The 26399-nt window shown below is 46.3% G+C and overlaps 1 protein-coding gene across 11 annotated transcripts in view; it reads right to left on the bottom strand.

The window, feature by feature from the left end:
- Positions 1-26399, bottom strand: part of ARHGEF9 (Cdc42 guanine nucleotide exchange factor 9) — a 270712-nt gene that overhangs the window by 24186 nt on the left and 220127 nt on the right. For all 11 annotated transcript variants that reach the window (XM_069108283.1, XM_069108284.1, XM_069108281.1 and 8 more), the window contains 3 exons: positions 21597-21776; positions 16639-16871; positions 9095-9224 (listed from right to left, as the gene is read on the bottom strand). In XM_069108283.1, the coding sequence (XP_068964384.1) occupies positions 9095-9224; positions 16639-16871; positions 21597-21776 (543 nt within the window). The remainder of the gene's footprint in view (positions 1-9094; positions 9225-16638; positions 16872-21596; positions 21777-26399) is intronic.

The following is a 26399-nucleotide window of genomic DNA, read 5'->3' as shown; positions in this document are numbered from 1 at the left end:
AAAGGCCTCAGGACAGAGGATGTCAGAGATGGGAGGGCCTTAGAACATGGAATGTCAGAGCTAGAAAAGGCCTCAGAACAGGGCATGTAGAGCTGGAAAAGTCCTCAGAACACGGGATGACAGAGCTGGGAAGGGCCTCAGAACAGGGAATGTCAGAGCTGGGAGGGACCTCAGGACAGGGAATGTCAGAGCTGGGAGGGCCTTTGAACAGGAGATGTCAGAACTGGACAAGTCCTCAGAACAGGGAATGGCAGAGCTAGAAGGAGCCTCAGAGCATAGAATGGGACCTTGGAAATCAGTGTGTATAACCCAATTTTAGAGTGAGGAAACTGAGGCCCAGAGAGAGGACTAGCCTTCTTCTTGCCCACACAGTGCCAGAAGCTGGCCTAGACCCCAGAGCCACTGGATGCCCAGTCCCATGCTCTTTTTGACACATCTCATTGTTCTTCCCCCCCCTCCTCCTCCCTCTTTCCCTCCCTCCCCCTCCTCGAGGATGGGCAGCTCATTGGAAATGCTTTCCCCTAATAGAAGTCGAATGGGCATTCTGGGCTGGAGTCCAGAGTGCTAAGCTGAGTGGGGATGATACCTAGGAACTCACTTAACATTTCCATTTAATGAACTGAATCCAAAGTGGTGAAGCCCGAGAGGCATGCAGGGGGAAGATGAGAATCTAGTGTGGAGGGCCTGGCATCCCCTGGCAGGCTGCCAGGCAGTCCCTGGGACGTCAGCAATGCAGGTGGAGAAAAATGTGGGGGGGAGGTGATGGCCCCTGGCATTAGCAACCAAGGGGCTGGATGATTCCAGCTCCAGCTGTCTGTCATCAGTTTCCAAGAGCCCCAAGATGGCCCCACAGGAGCCCAAATGTGCCTTCCTTTTAGCACTGTCCCTCCCGTTTGGGTGGCCCCCAGCCCTTTCACAGACTCCTTGGCCTGGTAGAAGCCCTGCAAGGTCCTCTGCCCACCCCTTCCCCCTGCATCAGGCAGTATGTACCCACTACCTTTGCCCCCAGGTATACTAAGCCAAAAAGCATCAATGTCTCTCTGGGTTAAGTGGCTGGTGGGCAGGTGACCCAGGCCATTTTCTTGGGGGAAGGTCAATTAGCAAAGTTTCAAATTTGACTTTGGCCATTAATTCCCTTCATTACCTTAGGCAAGCCCCACGATGTCAGACTTGGAAACTAGGTTTCATTGAATCCCAAAGAGGAGGAAATGGGGGTCCAGAGAAGGCAAAGACCTTGTTCCAGGTCCTATAAGGAGGATTTGCAGAGCTGACACTCAAACCCTCCAAATGCAAGGTCGTCACCATTGTACCTCTAACCAACATTGCAATCTGACTCTAGTATTGGAGGGCCTGGCTGGTGGAGGAAAGAAAGGTGAAGGAATGAGCTGAGGTCCTCCATGCATCCCCAAGGCTGTGCCAGGTCCAGGGATGGGGTGGAGCTGGATGGCAGACCAGAGAAGACGACCTTGGGGACCTAACAAGGCTGGAACATTGGACAGAGGACAAAGAAATCAGCTGATACTCCTAAGTGAAAACACACTCTCCCTCTAAATTCATTTGCCCAGGGTCTCTGGCTTCCTCTGAGTAGGGAGGGAGCTGGGCTAGCTGGTCCCAAGGGCCCTTTCAGGGCCCTGGGGGTCTAAGGTTCCTCCTTTTCAGGTCTGCTAGTCTGATTAAATTCTAGTTTCTTCCCCATGCTGTCTGATGTCATCATGGAAATAATATGAGAAATGAATCTAGTTCCCCAGCTTATCTCGGGGCTGCTGCCTCATCAGGCCACCAGAGCTCTCAAATCAGCACTCCTGTGGCCTCCACCACGTCTGCCTTTTTGTTTTCTTGAACTTGGATCCCCGAGCCAATCATTCAATGGTAAACTGGATAAGGCCCAGGGGATTTGCACAATCAAGTTTGGAGGAGAGGGGAGCCAGTGAGAGAAATGCAGTCCCACAAAATCTAGCCCAGAACATTCGCTGGAAACTCAGGCTCCTGCTAGAATTGTTCAGGAGGAAGGAAGTCGAAAAGCAGCTGTCAGGGCTGTGTTCCCCTTTCTTCCTTTCAAGTGAATTTAATGAGTGTGAACAGTGGCAAGGAGACAGCTCCACGGAATCATCCCAACATCAGGGAAATTAGAGATGGAAATTTCCCAGAAGCCTGTAAGCCTCTGGAACAGGCTCTTCCCATGCCCCCCCCCCCAAAAATCAGGGCCTGGCTATTGATTGCTACTTAGCGGAACAATTGACGATTTCCTTTCCTTGTTCATGCAGGCATAGTTAGGGGCCCGCCTATCTAGAGGCAGAGGGACTGCTCAGCCACAGTGAATGGAGGCCAAGAATTTTTGAGGTAAAAGCAGTTGGACTCAAGGAGGGGAGAACTGGAGGGGTCAAGAGACCCGAGTTCAAATTCCAGCTTGATCACTTACTAACTGTGTGACCTCAGGCAAGTCACATAACTTTCCTAGGCTTGTTTCCAGGAGTTTGGTACAGATGGCCTTAGAGGTCCCTTCCAGCTCTAGAGCTAGGCTCCCATGTGTGACTTTGGGCCATTCCCTTCCCCGGCCTCAATCTCCTCCTCTGTAAAATGAGGGGGTTGGACTTGATGGCCTCTAAGAAGATATGCTTTCTCTGCCTAAATGTCAAGATGCGCATGCCTCCTGCACAGAAGCTCTTTTCCCCCACCCCTTTCCTCTCAGTAAGACAGATTAAGCTCTAAAGGCTTTGATCCTCTTCATTTGGTAAATGAAGTTGAAATTAACATGAGGATGCTTCTGACAACCAGAAACATCTGGGAGGCCGTGGGAGAGCAGAAAGGAAGACGGGTTTCCTCTGCTGATTTGCAGGGCTACCATCCACCAGGCCTCTCTCTCTGCTTGCCCAACAATGAAATGCTAGCAAACCTCAGTGCAAATGGGATCCTTAAGAGGCCAGGGGGTGGAGGAGCTTCTGGACACACTCTCAAGGACAGTGGGGGCATGGTATACTGAAGTGCTGCCCATAGTGAGGCCTGCAGGTAAGGGAGGAGTCTGGGAGCTTCCAGAGGCTCACCACCCAATGGTGTGGGATGCCAGAAGAGAACTAGGGCAGGAGAATGTGGGACTGCTGGGTGATCACTCATCTTTGGTTTCCTTCTATGAAAAATGAGGTGATTGTGACCACAGTCCCTCCCAGCCCTGACCTTCTCTGTCCTAAGGGCTCTCCCAGCCCTGATAGTCTATGTTCTAAGGGTTCTGACATTCTCTGTTCTATGGTCCCTCTGAGCACTGATACTCCATGTTCTGAGGTCCCTCTCATCTCTGACTTTCTGGGTTCTAAGGTCCCTTGGAGTTCTGGCATTCTAGGTTCTAAGATTACTTCCAACTTGGACATTCTGTGTTGTAAGATCACTTTCAGTTCTTATATTCTCTGTTCTAAGGTCCCTACCAGTGATGAGATTCTATTTCGAGGTCCTTTTCAACTCAGATATTCTGTATTGTGAGAGCCTTTCCGCCCTGACAATGTGTTCTGAGATCCTCCGCCTTTGACATTCCCTATTCTAGGTCCTCCTCTTGCTGACATTCTATTCTCCCTCCCTTCTTTGACATTCTACATTTGATACTCCCTCCCAGTTCAGTCTATGGTCTAAGATAGCTTTTAGCACTAACATTCTCTGTTCTAAGATCCTTCCCATCTCTGACATGCCAGGCTTCCAAGGCTTCTTCCAGCTCTGATATTTTTTATTCTCTGTTCTAAGGTCCTTCTCAATGCGAACATTTTGTTGCCTCTTTGGTTCTATGGTAGCATGGCCGCCCCCTCCCTGGGAAGGATGCCCAGCCTCTCCCATCTGGGTAATGTTATTCTATGGCCTGTCAGGTTGGACAGCTCTGGTCTGTGAGATGAATTTGTAATGCCATTACTCCTGGTTCTCTCTGTGGTTACAAGAACAAAACACTAAATAATGCAGCTCAGCATGTACCTGAGAGGTAGTTGCCTTTGACGGACTTGTCATTGCACGTCTCTTTTTCTAACACAAACCTTGACAGCACATTCAAGTCACAAGTGGGTCTTCCCAGTCTGGCCCCTCAGAACTCCTCTGAAGAGACCTTTTCATCACTTTTGCGAGAACTCAGCCTGGGCTCTTGAACCTTTGTCTTGGTATGTCACACCCTATCCTGGAATGCCTGTTCTTTCTCCTTTCTCTAGCATCCTTCCAGGTCCTGAGCACAAAACCACAGAACTGGAAAGAAGCTCAGGAGCTTTCTACTCCAGCCCATACCAACTTATACCCAAAAGGAATCCCCACTCTAACATATCTGACAAGCAGTCAGCCAGCCTCTTCTTGGAGACTTCCAAGGAGAGGGAACACATCAGCCCTGGAGGCAGCCTAGCTATCACCTTGGAATAGCTCTAACTGATTTGAAGCCTAAACTTGCCTAATTCCTTCAACCAGCTGTCACATGGCATGGCCTAAAGGTCCTTCTCTTGGCTTTCTCTAGCTCCTCAAGCTGTGGCCCCAGAACTAAAGGCAGCTGTCATCTGACTGGGCGGTGGGCATTGGGACCATCCCCTCCTCATTCCTAGAAGCAATGCTCTCTCACACTGTGGATTCATCCACACTCCGTGGCCCTTATCTTTTTCAGACAGTGGGAAGGCTTCCTTGACCTCTCCCTCCTTAGAATTCCCAGACACAGGTAAGAGTTTATAGTCTGCCCTCATGGTTTCCTGTGTTCTCAGGACTTAGGATGGAAAGGATTTCAAGTCTAGCAGATTAACATTTGTCAAAATGCCTCCTGTGTACACAACACAGTACTAGACATGAAGGGACATACAAAGTGGAGATACTTGATGGTTCCCACCTTACAGAGCTCATAATTTAGTAGGGAGACAGGATAAAAGATTGGATAACTAGAGAACCTCATGTTACAAACATGGGGGCCTTAAAGAGGTACGAAATACTCTCTGGGGAAGGGGAGTAAGGGGCATGTTACTGACAGAGTTGTGATTAGGGAAGACTTCTTACAGGAAGTGGCTTTGAACTAGATTTTCATGGAGGGGTACGGATTCAGCGGACAAAGGACACGAGGACATGCTGTGGACCAAAAGGGTGGAGGGAGGAGATTCTAGGCATAGCAACAGAAGTATTGAGTCCATCAGGGGAATATCAAAGAGTCTATTTTGACTGGAACATAAATGTAGGAAAGTAATATGAACTAATGCTGGAAATGGAGGGTGGTACCAGATTATGGAGGGCCCTGAACGTCAGGCAGAGGAGATAAAACTTTATCTGGGGTAGCAATAAGGAGTCATTGAAATTTCTGAGCAGGACACAAACCCAAGGTCACACAGAAACAAGATGAGGTGGGCAGTGTGAGAAGAGTAAATTAGAGGGAGAGGGTGGAGGCATAAAGTGAGGAATGCCTTCCCCAGCCTGCCTCTGGGATCCTTTCATTGGATTTTCCAACCCTCATGGCTCCTCTCTTCTAGACAGAAGGGGGAGACAGCAAGAGTGTGGGCGTGAAAAGAAAGGACAAGAAGGCCCAGAGTTAGTGAGAAGTCTTAGAATGAGAGGTTTTAGAAGTGGCCCAGATGGTAGATCTATACCAGAGATGACAGGCTCTCTCTCAGCCCATGAGAGTGAGAACAGAACCAAGAGTAAAATGACATTGGGAAATATTTAACAAGATAAATAAAAATACAATTTAACACAGCTTATGGTAAATGTGTGGTTTCTAAGTTAATATGCTGGGCAGTTTCGATTTGAACCACTGCTTTAGAACACTGCTTATGTCACAGAGGAGGAAATCCAAGGTCCGTCAATGTGGGGTGAAATATGGCAAAGTTAAGTTCTAGACTCAGGGTCTGAAGCCAGGGCCTCTGGTTTCAAATTCGATGCCCTTTCCACTAGACCATGCTGCTGTTAAGTAAATCAAGAAATGACACCCTCAAGTTGAACAGTATCAAATTTCAGCTGGACCCTGCGAGTGATTGTCTGTAAAGGCCTGTATGGTCTTCCCAGCCATTTCATATGCATAAATTAGGGCCCCTGGAGAAACTCCAGAAAGATCCCAAAAGTTAGCTAGCAAGACTGGCCCCAATGGCTCAGTTGGCACCCAGAATCCCAAGGAATTGAACAATGGAACACACAAACCACACAAGAACAGGATCTCCACCATGACCCACTTGACAAGAGGTTGTCCAGCCTCTGTCAGAAGGCCTCCAAGGAAGGGGAGCTGTGATAGTAATGGAATATAAAGATTCCCCTGCATTGGCTTGGTTTTCAAATTGATTGTGTTAAAACCCAGAGCTTGTTAATCCCACCTGTGGGATGGACTTGTTGATGTGAAAAGAAAGTCCTGAACTGGGAGGAGCTGGTGACATAGATTTGGAGAGACACAAGAGAGAGGCAGAAGAACTTTTTGGAAGCAGCACCTCGTGGAGGCAGAGAGAGACTGAGAGGATTGCTGAGGGCCACTTTGAATTGCCCTGGACTTTTGAGACCTGCCCCCTGAGCTGCCAAGGACTGAGGAGACATGGCTATTTTGCTGGTACTTTGTCTGTCTGTTTTGATGTTGTTTTGCCAGATTTGTCCACTGGTGAAAGACAGTCCTTTTGTTGAAGAAGTCCTGGAACCTGACTTTTGGCTAAGAGCTCCTGAGACTGTCCTGCAGACAGAGAGTGAATGCTGTCCACTGGTGAAGGACAGTGCTGTTGTTGCAGGGGTATGGAGACTGTCCTGCACACAGAGTGAATACCGTCCACTGGTGAAGGACAGTGCTGTTGTTGCAGGGGTCTGGGAACCTTTCTGTTGGTTCAGAAGCCCTGAAGAAGGATTTTCTGGTTGTATGTTTACAGAAATCCTGGGAGAGGGTTTTGCTAATGTTTTCAGGGGTTCTAGGACTGTTCTACAGACAGAGGATGAATTAATGAAGGGACTGGCAATGTATCTTGTGGCCTTGCTAAGCCTTGTCTCCCCAGGAACTAAGATTGCCGAGAACTTGCCTCTTGTCAAGATGAAGAAAAGACCTCCATTTGGGTATTAAGTGCTGTGCTTAAACTTGATGTAACTCTGGGGTAGATTCAATTGTGATCCAGGGGTGGGGAACTTTTGACCTTTTTGTGCTCTGTGATTGAACAAATGAATGTACTTTACTTATGGTTGGAAACTAATCTCCATTTGAGAAGAGGGGCTTTGTGGTGGACTAAATGAAGGTACAGCCTAGGGGTGGAGAAGTATTTAGAACAGGGACTTTGTAATTGATTGAATGACTGGAAGGTCCTTGGGGTGGGGTAGTACTTGGAGATTATTTAATCACCCTTAGTAAATGCTGTATTTTGAATGATGTCGTGTTTTGACCTTCTCTGTTCTTGGTTTGTCACTGAATAAAATGGAGAGCCCCTATGCTGGTATTCTGAACCTCGGGAAGTTGCCTTTCCTTGGCATTACAGTACAGGAGCCCATCACCTTTGGAGGAAGTTCAGTCCACTTGGGGACAATATGAATTCTCATGAAGCTTCTTCTCTTGAGATTAAATACCAGTTGCTTTTGGCTGAATCCCCTACATTGATGTTCAGAACTGGACACAATCCTGCATGATCTGATGAGAAGGACTGTCACGTCCTTATTCCTGGAAACTAAGGCTTTTCTTGATGAAGCCCAAGAAGACAATAGCTTTTTTGTTTCCTATATCACACTGTAGACTTCAGGTTGAGCTTGAGGTCCACTAAGACCCCCAGACCAGTTACAGACCAGCTTTTGGAGCTCAAATGAAAGACTTTCCTTTCTATCCCTGATGCATTTCATCGTATTAGCTTCACCCAGTGCTCTGGCCTGTTAAGAGCCTTATGGATCCTGACTCTGAAATCTGGTGTGTTAGCTCTCCCTCCCAGCTGTGTGTCATCTGCCAATCTGATAAGGGCACCATCTGTGCCTTGATCTGAGTCATTAATAAGAATGTTAAATGGCACAGGACCATACACAGATCTCCAGGGCACTCTATTGGAGGCCTCTTGCATGGCTGCCATCAGCATTAATGGATCAAGATGACCAGTTCTGAGAACAGCACGTTTCAATATTGTCTAATCCAGAGATATGATACTCACTGTTTGCTAGTGCAGGGAAATCAGATTCAAATGTCATCAGGAAATGTTTAACAAAATAAGGAAAAATGCAATACAACAGAGAAAATGTTAATCTGTGGTTTTCTAAGTCATCATGTGGCCTACAGGAATCTATTTCTATTTATTTTAGTTTGGCACCATTGGTCTAGTGCACACCTTCTTCACATCTCCCATCCTCCCCTCACCCCACCCCAAGTAGGGGAAGTGACTTGTCCAAGGTCACACTTAGACCCCAGACCTAGAGCTGGAAGGGCCTTGAGGCATCTAGTCCAAACACCTTATTTTTACAGAGGAGGAAATAGACTTATGAAAGGGAAGTACTTGCCCAAGGTCACACATCGGATCTAAAGATGACTCAGAATTATTAGCTGTGTGACTCTGGGAAAGACACTTTCTCTTTCTGTGTTTCACTTTTCTCATTTGTAAAATGGGGACCCATCTAGCTCTAGAAAAGAAAGCTATAATTATGAAGCAGCTTGTCTTTGTCTTTAAAGCCCCCTTACTAGGCCTCACAAGCCTCCTTATCTTCATTACTGCCCTTAGGCCACATCTCCATTACAACTAGACAGGTTGGGGTGGGGGGGGGGGAAAGAACCTGCAGTCACAAGGCCCCATATGGCCCTCTAGGTCCCCAAGGGTGGCCACTGACAACCCAAACTTCACAGAACAAATCCCTTTAAGAAAAGGATTTGCTGGGGTGGCTAGGTGGCACCAGCCCTGCAGTCAGGAGGACCTGAGTTCAAATCCAGCCTCAGACACACACATACACACACACAAAAAACACACAAAAAAACTAGCCATGTGACCTTGGGCAAATCACTTAATCCCAATTGCCCTACCATCCCCCTCCAAAAATAAAGAAGAAGAAGAAAAGGATTTGTTCTGTCAAACTTGGATTCAGTCCACAGGCTGCACCCAAGGACTTGGAGGGCCACATGTGGCTTTGAGGCCAAAGGTTCCCCACCCCCAGCTTATGGATAGGCCTATTTCTGGGAGGAACGTACCTCCCAGTCCAAGACTGAGGCCTGCCACTGGGCAATCTTGTCAATGTTCTCCAGCCGTCTCTTCCTCTCGTTGATCTGCTGGGTCACATTCCTCATGACGGCGAGGGCTGCTGCAACATACCTGTAGTCACTGTGAAGACACGGAGGGAACGGTAAGTAATGTCCATGGGAGGCCGAGACCTTGGAATATGGAACGTGCAATGTCACAGCTGGAAGGCGCCTTAGATCACCTACCCAAGAACAATGAACCAGCTGAGAAGGATCTTTGAGCTGTAAAGGGCCCTCGGAACATGGAATGTCAGAAGCTGGTGGAGACCAGAGGTTGGGAACCTGCAGCCTCAAGGCAACATGTGGCCTTCTAGGTCCTTGGGTGCCGCCTTTCGACTGAGTCCAAGTTTGACAGAACAAATCCTTTTGTTAAGGGGATTTGTTCTGGGAGGTTTGGATTCAGTCAAAGGGTTGTACTTGGAGATCTAGAGGGTCACATGTGGCCTCAAGGCCACAGGTTCCCCACCCCTGATCTAGTACAAATCCCGTTAACTTACAGATGAAGAAACTACAGCAGTAAGTAGAAAGAAAGGTGGCACCCTTCCCACCTCTGTCCCCCACTTAGGGGCCCTCTAAGACAAAGGAAGATAGGGGTAGGTGATGTGGAGACTGACTGGCCTCATTCCCCTGCTGCCTGACTATCTCTTCCAGAAAGTCCCAGGTGACTGTCCTCACCCAGCAGGGCACAGGCTGGCAGAGCCATCAGCCGCATCAGCCGCCAACTTCGATGATAACTGTGGAAATCACAGACGCTCCAGGCAGGACTATGGGGCAGTGTCAGCAAGAGTAATCTTCCAGCTCTGAGAACTGTGAAGGGGCCGACAAGCTTCTCCCCCTATTTCTCCTGGCAGGTGCTGGGGTGGGGACAGGGGGTGGCGTGGCATCTCTCTCAACAGTTCAGACAATCAAAGAAGCAGCAGCACATAGTGAAAAGAAACTGGGCCTTGAAATAGAAAAGCCTGGCTTCTAGCCCTGGCTCGACCAGGAATGAGTTTGGCCAAATACACTGATGGAGAGGAAGCTTCCCAAGGGCAGGCCCTGTCTCATTTTGTCTTTGACTCCCTAGTACAATGTCTGGCACTTGTGAGTGAATGTGTGACCGTGGTAAATTGTGTAACATCTTGGGGCCTCGACTTTCCTCCTCTGTGAAATGAAAGGTTAGGCCTCAAATGCCTGTGAGCTCAGCAGGGTTCTGGGAGGCTGGTTCTACAGTTGCAAGGGACCTTCAGGAACAAGTCCTCCAAGGCCCTCATTTTCCCCAGGAGGAAACTGAGTTCCCAAGAGGTTATGGCATTCACCAGAAGTTACCCAATTAGTGTGAAGCCTAGTTGGGAGCCGATCCCAGCTCCTCTGAGGCCTTTCATGGTGACCTCTCAGTTACAGGGGTGGGGAATTTGTCTCAGTATCTTCTCCAGTCCCACATTAGGCCTTCCATTGTGTCAGCCGGAGAAAAGGGCTCCCATTCTCAGGCTGGCCCACAGACAAGACTAGGGAAAAAGTATCTTGGCTACAGGGACTACCAGGAAGCATTGTGCAGGCAGGAGATCCTAGGCCCCTTAAACATGGGTAACTCAAAGGCAGTCCCTGAGTTTTCATTCCCTCCAGTCTCCTGGATTCAGCTTTCCCTACCTAAGCCAGAGGTATCATACTCCCTGATTGCTAGTACAGGGGAATTTGATTCAAATGTTATCAGGAAATGCATAACAAAGTAAACATAGATAATGTTAATTTGTGGTTTTCTAAGTCATTATGTGGTCTACAGGGATCTGTTTCTAATTTTAATTCTCTGTTCTAAGATTCTAATTCTGTCGTCTAAGACTTTAATTCTAATTTTGTGTTCTAAGATTCTAATTCTTTGTTCTAAGACCTTAATTCTAATTCTGTGTTCTAAGATTCTAAGACTTTAATTTTAATTCTGTGTTCTAAGACTTTAATTCTAACTCTGTGTTCTAAGACTTTAATTCTCATTCTGTGCTCTAATATTCTAAGTTCTTTGATTCTAATCCTGTGTTCTAAGACTTTAATTCTAATTCTGTGTTCTAAGGTTCTAATTCTAAGTTCTAAGATTCTAATTCTGTGTCCTTAGACTTTAATTCTATTTCTGTCTTCTAAGATTCTAATTCTAAGTTCTAAGACTTTAATTTTAATTCTGTGTTCTATGACTTTAATTCTAATTCTGTGTTCTAAAACTAATTTTAATTCTGTGTTCTAAGACTTTAATTCTAATTCTGTGCTCTAATATTCTAATTCTAAGTTCTTTGATTCTAATCCTGTGTTCTAAGACTTTAATTCTAATTCTGTGTTCTAAAATTCTAATTCTAAGTTTTAAGATTCTCATTCTGTGTTCTAAGATTCTAATTCTGTGGTCTAAGACTTTAATTCTAATTCCGTGTTATAAGATTCTAAGTTCTAAGATTCTAATTCTTTGTTCTAAGACCTTAATTCTAATTCTGTGTTCTAAGATTCTAATTTTAAGTTCTAAGATTCTAATTCTGTGTCCTAAGACTTTAATTCTAATTCTGTGTTCTAAGACTTTAATTTTCATTCTGTGTTGTAAAACTTTAATTCTAATTCTGTGTTCTTAGATTCTAATTCTAATTCTGTGTTCTAAGATTCTAATTCTAAGTTTTAAGACATTAATTCTAATTCTGTGTTCTAAAATTCTAAGTTCTAACACTTTAACTCTAATTCTGTGTGCTAAGACTCTAATTCTAATTCTGTGGTTCTTCATACTACAGGCAAAAAACATTCTCAAAGTTTGGTGGTTTTATCTGCAGGCTCCTTTACCCAGCCCTCCTCTCTTGCCTCAGTGGGATTAAAGGTGACTTTCAGAGGCCTATGCCCAATGAGTACAATCTCTGGTAGGCCCTCCTAAGCTGGTACCATTTTGAGGAGTGTCCTGGCACAGACTCGTTTGTTTCCTGAGGCTCAGGCCAAGCTTTTGACATGCATACCTGTCTCCCTGGCATGGGTCATTCGATGGAGAGCCCTTGGTTCTGGGCTTCCCCTTTCTGCCTCTGTAGGGGATTTATGGGAAGACACAGATGGGCAAAGAAAGCCTGGGACCATTACATCTGGAGGAAGTTCTCACAGAGCCTGATTGAGAAGAGCCTGAAGGGCCCCAAGAGCTCTGTGGAGCCTGCTGCAGCTGGCTCCCAAAGTCCCAGACACTCACTCACCCACCAACCCAGGGTCAATGGTGAGGAAGGGCTGCTAGCCAGCATTCCTTCTTGCCAGATTCTCTTCCCTTCCCTAACACAGCCCACATGACGTGGACAACTGTCAACCCACACCCACCCCCAATCCACTGTCTCTACAGTCCCTATAGCAACTAGAACATCTGGATTTTCTCAGCAGATCCTGGAACAAGGATGCCTTGTGGGCGGCCAGAAGGAGTAGATGTGGTCTGAAGCCCAGGACTCTTCCCTGAGGCTCACACTGATTGGCCTGGGGGAGGATACACACCACATCCCGCCCCCCCCCCATTAGTTTCTAAATATAAGAGCTGCTTCCTCCCCACCCACACTTTTGCCTCTACAGGTTGGAAAAAAAAAAAGGGTAAAAATGTATGACCAGGGGCGGCTAGGTGGCGCAGTGAATGGAGCACCGGCTTTGGAGTCAGAAGTACCTGAGTTCAAATCCAGCCTCAGACACTTAACACAAAACCTAGCCGTGTGAGCTTGGGCAAGTCACTTAACCCCAATTGCCCTACCTTCCCCCCTCCAAAAAGCAAAGAAAAAAAAAAGTGTGACCATTAGGTGAGGCAATATAGGCTGGCGTGGTCACCTTCTCCCTCCCTGGCTAATCCCTTTGCCCTGGGGCCCAGACTCCTTCTATTGATCTCTTCCACTATGGTCCAATACACTCTCTGTCCTCTGGGTCTTTCTGTTCCTTACGCCTGACCTCACCTCTAGTTGGGAACAGTTTGCTCCACTAGGCTTTACACAGTGCTCTGTCTGTATCTCCAGCAGTCACTGAGCCCTTTAGCCTGACTTCATTCCATCCATCCATCCATCCATTCGTCCGTCTTTCTGTCCGTCCACCCACCCAGCAGGACTCCAGAGCTAATCAGCACAGACACTTGGACCCAGCCAGCTGCCCTATCTACTGTGTCACCTAGCTGCCCATACTTAAGCTGGGGTGGTTCCATATGCATGGACTACCAGGGGTGGGGAACCTACAGGCCTCAATGCCACACATGGCCTTCTAGGTACTAAGGTGTGGTCTTTGGACTGAGTCCAAATTTTATAGAACAAATCCTTTTCTTAAGGAGATTTGTTCTATAAAGTTTGGATTCAGTTAAAGGGCTGCCCTTGAGGGCCTAGAGGGTCACATGTGACCTCGAGGCTGCATGTTCCTCACCCCTGGATTAGACTATAAACTCCATGAGGCAGCCTTGAGCATGATGAGGCAGCAAATCTGTGACCACCCCCAGCCTTGTGAGGGGGGTTTCCAGTTATAATTGTAAGTCTCAGACACCGAGTCCTGCTAAAAGACAGTGAGCCAATCCTGTCCCTTCTTTGTGGCACCTTGTCTTCCTCTCTCCAATGTGGGGCTTGTGTTGGGGCCAGATTTCATCTAATGTCTCACCCAGATTTCCTAATCTCTGTTTCTCATGTGGTGCTTCTTAGTTCAGGCTTAGTGGGCTAGCTAGGGCTGGGACTCTACTGGCCAATGGACCCTTGGAGGGCCTGAGGGCTGCTGTTAGAAGGTATGAGTCCCCTCCTGAAAAACACATTTATAAGATCCTAGACGGACAGATGGAAAGACTGGAGGCCATAAGGTGCAACTCTGTCATTTTACAGATGAAGAAACTGAGGCCCAGGGAGGGGAAATAAGATCCTAGATGGAGATATGGAAAGCACACTTGAGGCCCTAAGGTACAACTCTGTCATTTAACAGATGAGGAAACTGAGGTGCAGGGAGGGGAAGGGACTTAAGCCAAGGTCATATAACCAAGTATCTGAGGCAGGATTTGAACCCAGGTCTTTCTAACTTCAAGTTCCGTACCCTAAAAAGGGTCATAGTATCAGTTAGAAGAGTCCTTGGAGGCCAGGGAGGCCAATCCCCTCATTTGACAGAGGAGAAAATTGAAGGAAAACATTGGTACTCAGGTGTGCTCACTTAAGAAGGTTGGGCCTGTGACAGTCCCTCAGGCAGGAGGCCAGGCCTGACCATTTTGCTGCTGCACACTTCCATAAACCATTGCCTCTCAGACAGCTTCCACCATGAGTCATTGTGGCCTCCCTAGCCACCCAAGGGAGAATGGGGAGGAAGTGACCAGCAGCCACTGCTTGGGCAGGGAGCAAGAGATAAAGCTCTCAGGAAGGGGAAGGGGAAGAGAGGGAAAAAGGGAGGGAGAGAAAGAGAGAGAGAGAGAGAGAGAGAGAGAGAGAGAGAGAGAGAAGGGAGGGAGAGAGACAAGGAGAGGGAGAAAGAGGAAACGACACAGAAACAGAGAGGAGTCGGCAGCAGAAACAGAGAAATAGATAGTGAGGAGAGACCGAGACAGAGAGAATGACAAAGAGGCACAGAGAGAGAAGGGAAGAGGGAGATGAGAAGAGGGAGAAAGAGACAGAAATAGAGAGGACTCAGAAAAAGGAAGAGGAGGGAAAAAGAGGCAGAAACAGAGAGAAATAGTAAGAAAGAGATAGAGAGAAAATAACTGATAAAGAGAGACAGACAGAGACAGAGACCAGAAAAGATGGTAACACCTTCAGTAGTAAGAGCTGTAGGAAAATGGGGAACTATCCTTTCCAGGTGAAAAAATGCACTAGAGTCTGTGGAACTGAGAACATGCAATGTCAGAGGTAGCTTAGGGCACCTTCAAGATGATCTAACCCAAGTCTATCCTTTTACCTTATGGAGAAGTTGGAGCCCAGAGAAGGCCAGCACCCCAGATAACGCCATGCAACCAGAAAGAGGAAGACCTGGGACTCTACCTTGGCTCCTTCGGCCCCTAGGCCCACCATGCTGCCTCCTGAGTAGAAAGAGCCCCAGAGCAGGAGGAAACAGATTCATTTCACATCCTCCATAAAAAGACAAGGCACGTGGTGGAGGAATATAGGTTCCTGGATGCCTTCAAGCTGGGCTCTGGGCTGGGTGTGTTCAAGGGAGATGTAAGCACCTCCAAATCCACTCAGGAGCTCTCTACTTAGGTGGATGACAGAGGGAGGCCAGGCCTCAGAGGCCTGGTTCTATGCAGAGCATTCCAACATAGGGTCACAATGGCAGCAGGATTCTGGAGGGCCAACACATGTCATGGGGCCAGCCAGGAGGAGCAGGGGAGGGAAGAAGTGAAGGATTCCAGTTCCTACATGTAAACCAAATCAGAGGCCTTCAATATCCAGTGCTGAAAGGCAGGCCAGAGGAAATCAAACAATGGGCCCAGAGCAAAGTAGGCAGTGGGCCTAATGAGAATCAGACAGGGGGCTGAGGGGGAAGAGAAACACCTCCTTCCCCCTTGGCTTGTTTAGTCTGAGCTGATTAGCTCAGCTCAAAGTGGCGTACTAACAAGGCCAATGTCACAAACTTGATCCCATGTACTCAAAGAATGCCAGAGCTGGGAGGGGCCTTAGAACACACAATGTCAGAGCTAGAAAGGCTCTTGGAATGTCAGAGATGGAAGGAACCTTAGAATAGAGGTTGGGAAGGACTTTAGGACATAAAATGTCTGACCCATGAGATCAACCTCAGAACATTAAATGTCAGGACTGGGAGTGACTTTAGAACAGGGAATGTCAGGGCTGGGAGGGGCCTTAGAGCAGAGAATGTCAGAACTGGGAGGGGGCTTAGAACATGGAATGTCAGAGGTAGGAGGGGCCTTAGAACACACAAAGCAGAACTGGAAGATCTAACCAACTCCCTCCCTTTATAAAGAAGGAAACTGAAGCTGAGTTGCCCAAGACTTGCCCAAGGTTGTACACATTGAATCCTAGATCTAGGGCTGGAAGAGACCTCAGAGGCCACTGACTCTCCCTTATTTTATAGAGGAGGAAACTGAGGCCCTGAAAGTAGAAATGACTTGTCCAAGGTCACACAAATAGTAACAAAGCTAGGATTTGAACCCATGTTTTCTGTCTGCAAACCCATTGTTAAAGTTCAGCTCAGTCATTTTTCAGAAGAGGAAAAAATGACCTAGTAAGGTTAAGTTTCTTAGCTAAGGTCAAATAGGCCAGATGGCAGCATAGAATATGGGAGTAATAATAATACTCATACTTATATCACACTTTTCTCAAGCACTTTCACATTGTTTCATTTGATCTTCCTAACTCCCCATTTCACAGAGTAAGAAACAAACCCAGAAAGGGAGATCAACTTGCCCAAGGTCCCACAGCTTGAGCTAGTACTGGAATGCAGACATTTGTAAAGTATCCTTCACAGCCTCCCATTTTACCCCCAGGATGGTTCTACTTGGAGCAGGGGCTCCAGCCTATTGTCCCATACTGCGGTAGTACCCTAGCAGGCTTCCAACCTGCACAGGCCAAGCAGCTTACCTGTGATCCTGGGCTGTGTACTTCAGGAGTTCTGCCAGCTGCAGTGGATATTTGCAGATTTTCTGCACTGGGGTCAGGAGGAAGCCATCAATGGCAATGTCAATCATCTGCTGCAACAGGCGGCAAGCTTCAAAGAAGTGCTGGTAGCGGCCATCCTTCATCAACTTGGAGAGCTCCATGCATGCGTCCAGGTGGTTGTTACAATATTCCGAATAGATCCAAAAGCCATCTTGCTACAGGGCGAGAGAGACAAGGCAAGAGGAGAAGGCAATGTGAGGCTCTTGGATTAGTGTACTGGGAAGGGACCTTAGAGATCAACCCGCTCCAATGTCCAGAAGGGGAAACTGAGGCTCAGGCAGGGAAAAGGACTTGTTCAAGGATTTGTAGCTACCCATTTACACTACAGCATGAATTCTTAATTGGTCGTCCCGGAAGGTGCTGGAAAAATATTAGATAACTGTATTTTAATGTAACTGGTTTCCCTACAGATTTTATTTTAATTCATTTAAAGATATTATTCTAGGAATAGATGCACAGGCATCAGCAGACTGCCAAAAGGGGTCCAAGATACACAAGATAAAGAAGGGTTCAAATGAGAAATCTTCTGCTAGATTTGAGACCCTAGTGACACCTTCTTCTGCTGGCCTCAATTCCTTTGAAGCACTTGCACTACCCTCTAATGCTGTGAGCCTCCAACCCAAGCCCCTGCCCCAGACCATCCCTATTCACTTTGGGGTTCTTAGAGAAAGGACATGCTCTTAAGAAATGCCCATAGGTCCCTGGGCTAAGTTCTGGGAAAGCCATACATGGGTCCTGGAACTCTGGGTAACATGGGGCCAATATGTTGAAAAGACTATACCTGTATCATCAGGGTCAAGGGCATGAGAAACTATTTTGTTCACTTCCCACTCCCCTGCCTTCAAGCAATAATGTCCTCAAATCATAGGTTCATAGAATGGCAGAGATGGAAAAGAACTCAGAGGCCATTGAGTACAAGTCCCTTGGAAACCAAGAGGGAAAGGGACTGGTCCAAGGTAACACATGGAGATTGTAGATCTAGACCTAGAAGGGACCTTGGGTCTCAGAAGCCACTAGTCTGAGCCTTTCATTTTACAGAGAAGAAAACTGAGGTCCTGAGGGGGGAAGGGATTTCCCCCAAGTCCAGTTGGGGAAAAAATGGCAAAGCCAAAACTCTTCAAAAACCAAGTTTTCTGACTAGAAATTCAGGGTTCTTCTGACTTACTGTACCCCCCCCCAAATCCCCTCTTCTAAAGATGACAAGCTGGCTTGAACTATCCAATAAGTATCAAAGGTTCTTTTTTTTTAAAAACATTAAAAAATAAAAAGGAAACTGAGGGGCAGATTGAAGATGGAAGAAGCTGGGATGGAGAGGTAGGCTCTTGTCCAATCCCCTTCTTTTACAGAGGAGGAAACTGAAGCCCAGAGAAGGGGAGTGACTAGTCCAAGGGCAAACTGGAAGAAATGAGCAGAGGCAGGATTAGAAGCCAGGTCCTCTGCCTCCACCTAGGCTTGGGGCAAGTCACCCAGAGGTGTTTAGAGTGCCAGGGCAATGAGAATCCTCCTCTCCTTGATGCTGCCTGCTGAATTCTTCTCCCTTTTCTCCTTTCTAAGGGCCCACCAACATAGTTTATGCAGGCTAGGTGGGTACTTTAGCCCTAAGGAAGCTCTGTAGATAGCTTCAAGGCCAGTCAGCTGGGCCATGGACTTGGCCCCAGCCCCATTCCTCCTCCTTCCTTACCACCTTCCTGTTTGCCTCCTACATACCTCCTGCAGGAAATGTACCCAAGGGTCATTATCCTGATCTCCATGCACTTGGCTTTTAAAAACACATATATTCTGATAACCATATTTTGATAGAACTGGCTTCCTTTGCAATCTTCTGTATTTTATGCATCTAAAAATCTGATTCTAAGAAAGGGTGCATGGACATCACTAGAATGACTGCCCAAGGGGTGGGGGCCCCCAGGACACAGCAAAGGATCAGAAGCCCTGGAGGAGAGGCCATTGCCTGATTTTCACTGGCTCATCTAATGCTTCCTGACTGAGTCTAGGCCTCTTTTCTGGGATGCTTGAGCATATTTGGGCTCAGATGGAGGTAGTGTCTCTAGACATCCTTCAGAGCAGAGGAAAAGCCATGCCCCCTGGGTATTTGCTAGGGTACCAGAGCCCGAGTGTGCAAACAAGGAGGGGCAGAAGGAGACTAGAGGGCTGAAGACAATTAGCATATTGAGATGATGAATAGTGTAGTGGTGTGACAGGAAGAGTACCTGATTTGGGGTCAGAGGCACTAGGTTCAAATCTTACTTATAGTGACCTTGGCCAAGTCCCTTTCCCTCTCTCCAGGCCTCAGTCTCCCTCTCTATAAAATGAGAGAGTTGGAGAAGATGGCCTCAGAGGGCCCTTCTAGGCTCAAACATTCTATGACTCTGGGATCTAAGCCAGAGGCATCAAAATCACTACCTGCCAGGCATCCCGCAAGTGCCCTATCCCACTGTGTACAGCCCCAACCAAATTCAAACATCATTAGGAAATATTTAACAAAATAATAAAAATCCAATTCCAAGAGAATGCTCATTTGTGGTTTTCAAAGTCAATCTGCAGGCTTGCAAGGATCAGGTCTGTTTAAATGTTTGACAGTGTGAGATGAAGCTATCTCTGTCCTGGATCTAGCGCTGGGAGGAACTCAGGCCATCTTGTACCACTCCAATTTATTTTAGAGAAGGAAATTGAGGCCCAGGGAGGGGAAAGGGTGTGGGCCAGGTTATTCAGGTATGAAGCATCAGGAATGGGATCAGATTTCCACCCCCTCTCCTCTCTCCCTTAGGTCTTCTGACTCCAGGGTCCCCCCCAATCCCATGTTGCCAATGAGTAGGATAAGAAAACATCATTTGGGTCATGCTTCATCATTTAACCCATGCTGGCCTCCCCAACTTTTGACTGCTGCTGTGAACCTCCTATCTCCTGCCTGACCTTTGGGTTGAAGTGCCCTACAAACCCTGGCCTCATATAACATGTCATTTGGACTCTCCTCTTGGCTCAAGAGGCTTCTTTTTCTTTTTGGGGGAGGGCAATTGGGGTTAAGTGAGTTGCCCAAGGTCACACGGCTAGTAAGTGTGTCAAGTGTCTGAGGCTGGACTTAAACTCAGGTCCTCCTGACTCCAGGGCCGGTGCTCTATTCACTGTGCCACCTAGCCATCCCCCAGGAGGCCCGTTACCCTAAGCACTGATGGAGCCTGGATTTACCTTCCCTGTGGGGCAGGGATATTACAGTTGGTCTCACATTGATAATCTGTCTCACTTGCCAACAGATCAGACAAAGGGCATTTAGGAAGCACCCACTGAATGCTAGGCCCAAATCTGCACTGTGGCTGAGGCCATGGGCTAGAGAGGGGGTAGAAAGAATCCATGGCTTTGGCCCAAGATGGGGAGGTGCTCACACAGATGATGGGAGGCCACATTTTGAGGGGGAGCATTTGTCTCTTGTATCTGAGATGACCCCATCTGAGACAGCCTTCTGGAGTGGGGAGGTTAAGGCTCTCCTAACTCCAATGATTCAGCAGGCTCATAGTGAACCTGGACATAACCTTATCTAGCTACCCACCCCAAAGTGAGAAGTTCCAGAGAGCTAACTGAACCTGAGTTAAAACAGTCCTTCAAGGTCCCTCAAGGAAGAGATCATTTATAGCTTAGGCTGATTCTGTAGCTTCCAAGTTTATGAAAGAAATAAGGAAGAACAATGTGGGAAGCAGAAAGAGACCAAGGAAGGAGCCCTGGTTCTAAAGTGTAAGGGCCTGGGTCTAAATCTCACTTTGCAGGTTTACTACCTCTGTAAATTTGGCAAAATTACTAGGTTTCCTTCTCTGTAAAATGATAAGGGTTAGACTACATGGTCTGTCTGGCTTCCAGCTCTAGAACATAGATTTATAGCTGGAAGGGAGCTTAGAGGCCACCATGTCCCGCCCCCTCATTTACAGAAGGAAACCTCGTCCCAGGGTAGTGAAGTAATTTGCCCAAGGTGACCCAGCTAGTTTCAGGGGTAGAATTTGAGCTCAGATCTTCCTGACTCCAAACCAAATTCTCCAGCCACTGCATTGTGGTAGTAATCTAGCTTACCATCCAATTCTAACTCCCATTCCCCTTAGACTGTGACTCCCTAGAGCCCAACCTACACATCAAGTGTTTGTTCAACATGAATTTGGACCCCCAGACTGTGTCTGGGCCCCAGTTACCATGGCCTATCTATAAGTGCTTGGCAAAAACAGCTTTGGGAACAAAGTCACTATGTTGGTTAATATCCTGATTAAAAACCAAATCAAACAGTGCCTGCTCAAGCTAAATGGAGATTCTTTGGGGGTTATTAGCAACTTGGCATCATCCAGACCATTTGACCCCCTACATTAGCAGGGGAGATTAAGGGATTCATGTAACTACAATGGCACCATCTCCAAATTGTTATGAAGGTGGCCACCAGGGGCAAGGCACTGATGGGGGCTGATGTTGGCTTTCCCCCAGTTGTCTGAAGATGGCAGAGATGGGGACATGGGAATGTTTACGGGGAGGCCTCCAGATTCCTGGCTCCCTCTAAGTCATTGGTCTGCGCTGGAAAGGACCTTCAAGTTACTGTTGTCCAATCACGTTAGGAAACTAATGTCTGGAGAAGTTATTGGACTGTGTAGGGTGTGGGGTTACATAGACAGCACACTATCTCATGCTGCTTCAACTGTGGCCCCATTTCACAGAGAAATCCAGGTCTACAGCAGGGAGGGGACTTGCCCAAGGTCATAGGGCCAATGCAGAAGAGAGTTGGAAAATGGGTTCAGTCCGCACCCCCACTATCCCTAGCCTGGCCAAGCCCAAGCTTGAATCACTTGCTACTGCGTCATGCTGGAATGAGTGTGGCCTGGCCCCCCAGAGCCTCCCAAGCCACAAGGACTCACATGCTCCAGGAAGCAGGGCCCAATCTCACTGAGGTGCGGATCCTCATTATTGTACTGCTTCTCCAAATCACGAACAAAGCCCATCTGAAACCGGTAGATGTCCTCGATGTTGCCAAAAATCACCTTCAGCTGCTCATCACTGAACATATCCCGCCTCTTCCGGCACTGTTTCAAGTAACCCTGCACAGAAAGGAAGGACACACTGACAAAGGGCTACCTAGGGAGAGCCAACCAGCTGAATTCCTCTCTCCCCTTTGTAACAGGCCAGATTCCATCCCAGAATTCTAGAGGCCATCCAGTTGAACTCCAGTAATTAAAAACCAATGGAGGGTGGAGTCAAGATGGCAAATTAGGGATAGTCACTCAGCTGAATTCTCCCAACACTTCCCCCCAAAAAACTTTAAAATAATACCTCAAATCAAATTTTGGAGCGGTACAGGCAATAAAGGGCCAGTCAGTGTGAGACATTTTTCCCAACTAAGAAAACTTAAGAGGTTAGCAGTAGAAGTGTGTGACACCAAGGCAGAGATCTACTACTGTGTAGCAGCGGCAGCTTCAGGGGCTGTTGGTACAAAGTGGGTGAGGAGGTTGGACAACTGGTCAAACAGAGATTTGCCGGCACTGGATTGAGCTCACACTGATTGACAATGTTATTGTCCATACACAGTTAAGGGTCACAGTTCCAGGGTGGAAAGGAGTGCTTGTGGTCAGTCACAAGGGAAAAGGGGTCCTGGTCTCAGTTCTAGGGCTAAGAAAAGCACTAACATGTGTACCTGCAAGGGACCAGGGGCCCTTACCGAGTAAAGATCAGAGCACAGACAAGGAGAGCAGTGACCACACCTCTCCTCAGATTGCACCACCTTAAAAATACCAAAAACTTGCAGACTCCCAAAACTAGCTCTGAAAACAGTAGCATGGAAAGCCTGGAGTTTGGCACAGTGTAAAGAGAAGTCAACTTTAACATAAAGTTGAAAGTAAAAAAATAGGCTAGAAAAATGAGCAAATAGTTTAAAAAAACAATAATTTCACCATAAAAAGTTACTACAGTGACAGGAAAAAACAAGACATAAACTCAGAAGAAGGAAACAAAATGAAAACAACTAAAAGCAAAGCACCAAAGAAAAATGCTAACTGGTCACAAACCCAACAAGAATTCCTAGAAGTTAAAGAAATATAAGAGTGGTAGAGGAAAAACTAGGGAAAGAAATGGGAGTGATCCAAGAAAATTATAAAAAGAATATTAACAGCTTGGTAAAAGCAATACAAAATGAAGAAAATTACACCTTTAAAAACAGACTTGGTCAAATGGTAAAAGAGGCACAAAAATCCACTTAAAGAGAAGAATTCCTTAAAAACTAGAATAGGCCAAATGGTAAAAGTGGTACAAAAATTCATTGAAGAAAAGAACTCCTTAAAAAGCAGAACTGGTCAAATGGAAAACAAGGTACAAAATCTCACTGAAGAAAATTATTCCTTAAAAATTAGAATTGGAGGGGGGCGGAGTCAAGATCGCAGAGTAGAAGCAGGACCTCCCTGCTGTTCCAGCTTCCACCTTCCCCAATCCATGTAAAAAGGGGACTCTGAATAAACTTTGGAGCTGCAGAACCCACAAAATGACACGGAGAAGCTAACCTCCCACTGAGGACAGCCCAGCAGGAATCGGCCAGCCCAGCACTCTGGGAGCCGATCCCAGCCCCACGCTGAGGCTTTAGACCCAGGGTGGGCCTGACCAGCCTCGGCCAGAGGGACTCCCAATCAGCAGCAGCTGTGGCCATTTCCAGATTTATCAACACATAGATGCGAAGGACAAAGTGAGAGATCAGCGCAGTCTGGACTTTGGGACCACGTAAGTGGGAGTGCGTGGCTTTAGCCCCCAGGCGAGAAGCCACTGAGACACTGGCACAGCCAGCCAGCACCACGTGGCAGTTTCAGCTCCTGGCCTGTAGAGTGTAGGGACACCAAGCACCAGTTTGAGGGGTAATCTTGCTTTAACCTGCTTGGATCTGGATTGCAGCCTAGGGTGGAGGTGCTAGGGTGTGTGTCCAGCTTGCCAGAGCCTGTGGAGGCTTCAGAGAGGGCACCCAACTAATACCTTCGGCAGCTGAGAAAACCCCAGCGTTTGGGACAAAAGCTCCCCTGTCTGGTGGCAGAGTCCTGCTGTGGCAAAAATCCCAGGGGTCAAGTGACTGAGGGGTGACATTACCAGGGAAAGGAAACAAAGCAGACAGAAGATTCCAACATTAGATTCCTATTTTGGGGATAAAAAGTATCAAAGCATGGAACAGGAGGAAGACAGTGAAGTAAAGATTCAAAGGAAAATACGAGCTGGTTACAGGCCATGGAGGACCTTAAGAAGCAGATAAGAGAAATGGAGGAAAAATTGGGAAGAGAAATGAGAACAATGCAAGAAAATTATGAAATGACAGTCAACAGCCTGACTGAGGAAAATCACACCTTAAAAAATAGAATAACTCAAATGGCAAAAGAGGTTCAAAAAGGCAATGAGGAGAAGAATGCCTAAAAAAAGCCAAATTTGCCAGATGGAAAAAGAATCTCAAAAGCTCAATGAGGAGAATCATTGCTTCAGAATTAGATTGGAGCAAATGGAAGCCAATGACTTTATGAGAAATCAAGATACCGTTAAACAGATCCAAACAAATGAAAGAATAGAAGGCAATGTGAAATATCTTGTGGGAAAAACCACTGAACTGGAAAAGAGATTCAGGAGAGATAATTTAAAAATTATTGGACTACCTGAAAGCCATGATCAAAGTAAGAACCTAGAAATCATCCTCCAGGAAATTCTCAAAGAAAACTGCCCTGATGTTTTAGAACGAGAGGGCAAAATAGAGGTTGAAAGATTCCACCGATCACCTCCTGAAAAAGATCCCAAAAAGAAAACTCCTAGGAATATTATAGCCAGATTCCAGAATTCCCAGATTAAGGAGAGACTATTACAAGCAGCCAGGAAGAAACAATTTGAATATTGTGGAAACACAATCAGGATAACCCAGGATATGGCAGCTTCTACACTGAGGGAGAGAAGGGCTTGGAATATGATATTCCGGAGGTCAAAGAAGATGGGATTAAAACCAAGAGTCACCTAGCCAGCAAAACTGAGTATCATGTTTCAGGGCAAAATATGGTCATTCAGTGGAATAGAGGACTTTTAAGCATTCTTGCTGAAAAAAAACAGAGTTGAATAGAAAATTTGACATTTCAGATACAAGAAGCAAGAGAAGCATGAGAAGGTAAACAGGGAAAAGAAATCATAAGGAACTTATCAAAGTTGAACTATTAACATTCCTACATGGAAAAATGATAATTGTAACTGATGAAACTTTTCTCAGTAGTTTAAGGGAATAGAAATTATATATATATATACACACACACATATATATATATGAGGGTATATGGGCATTTGAATACATATGTGAATGTGTGTATATATGTGTACAGGTATACATAGATAGAGGGCACAGGAACAATTTAACGGGAAGGGTTGATACTTAAAAGGAGAAATTAAGAGGTGAGAGAGGAATATAATGAGAGGAGATAAGGAGAGACAGAATGGGGTAACCTATCTCATATAGAAGAGGCAAGGGAAAATGGTTACAATGGAGGGGAAGAATAAGAAGGCAAAAGGGAAGGGGTCAACCTTATGCCCATTGAATTTGGCTTGAGGAGGGAATCAAATACACACTAAATGGGGTATCTCACCCTCTAGGAGAGTAGGGGGGAAGGGGATGAGAGGGGGGATAATGGAAAAGAGGGCAGGCTGGGGGGAGGGAAGTTGGGAGCACCCACTTGTGAAAAGGGATGGGATCAAAGTAGAGAATAGAATGAGTGGGAGGTGGGATAGGAGGGAGGGAAATACAGTCAGCCTTTTACAATATATCTGCTATGTTATTGTTTTGCATTAGCCAAACAGGTAAAACCTATAATGAACTGCTTATCTTCCCAGTAAGGGTGGGTGACAAGGGAGGAAGGGAATGAATCTGGAATTCAAAGTTTTAAAATCAAATATTCAAATATATATACTATTATTAATACTATTTTACATGTAATTGGGAAATAAGATATACAGGCACTGGGGCATAGAGATCCACTGAAAAAGTCAAAAGGGGTGTGGGAGAAAATATGGGAGAGAGCAGATTAGAGGAGGGGATATCCTGTGGGACTGCTATTTTGGGGCAGTGGGTAGGGGAAAAACAGGGAGAAAATTTGTAACTCAAAATCTGGCAGAAATTAATGATGGAAATCAGAAGTTAATAAAGCATTTGAAAAAAAATTAAAAAAATAAATTAGAATTGGACCAGTGGAAGCTAATGACTTCACAAGACATCAAGAAACAATACAACAAAGTCAAGAGAATGAAAAAATAGGAGAAAATGTGAATTATTTTGTTAGAAAAATAACTGACCCGGAAAAAAGATCCAGGAGAGATAATTTTAGAATTAGTGGACTACCTCAAAGCCATCGTCAAAGAAAGAACTTAGACATCATGTTTCAAGAAATTATCAAGGAAATTTGTCCCAACAGTTTAGATCCTGAGGGCAAAATAGAAATTGAAAGAATAAAAAAAACAAGAATTCTGACCTTCCAAGGGGTGGCTAGGTGTTGCAGTGAATAGAGCACCAGCCCTGGAGTCAGGAGGACCTGAGTTCAAATCCGGCCTCAGACACTTAACACAAAAACTAGCCATGTAACCTTGGGCAAGTCACTTAACCCCAATTGCCCTCCAAAAAGCAAAAAAAACCAAAAAACTACTAATTACCTCCTGAAAGAGATCCCACAATGAAA

This window comes from Petaurus breviceps, unplaced genomic scaffold (genome assembly GCF_028583685.1).
Source record: "Petaurus breviceps papuanus isolate PSGF00001 unplaced genomic scaffold, PetGlider_PUasm1.0 90339, whole genome shotgun sequence".
In the NCBI taxonomy this organism is placed as follows: Eukaryota; Metazoa; Chordata; class Mammalia; order Diprotodontia; family Petauridae; genus Petaurus; species Petaurus breviceps.
Note: the sequence above shows the minus strand (reverse complement) of the source record. Positions and strands in the feature narration are given on the sequence as shown.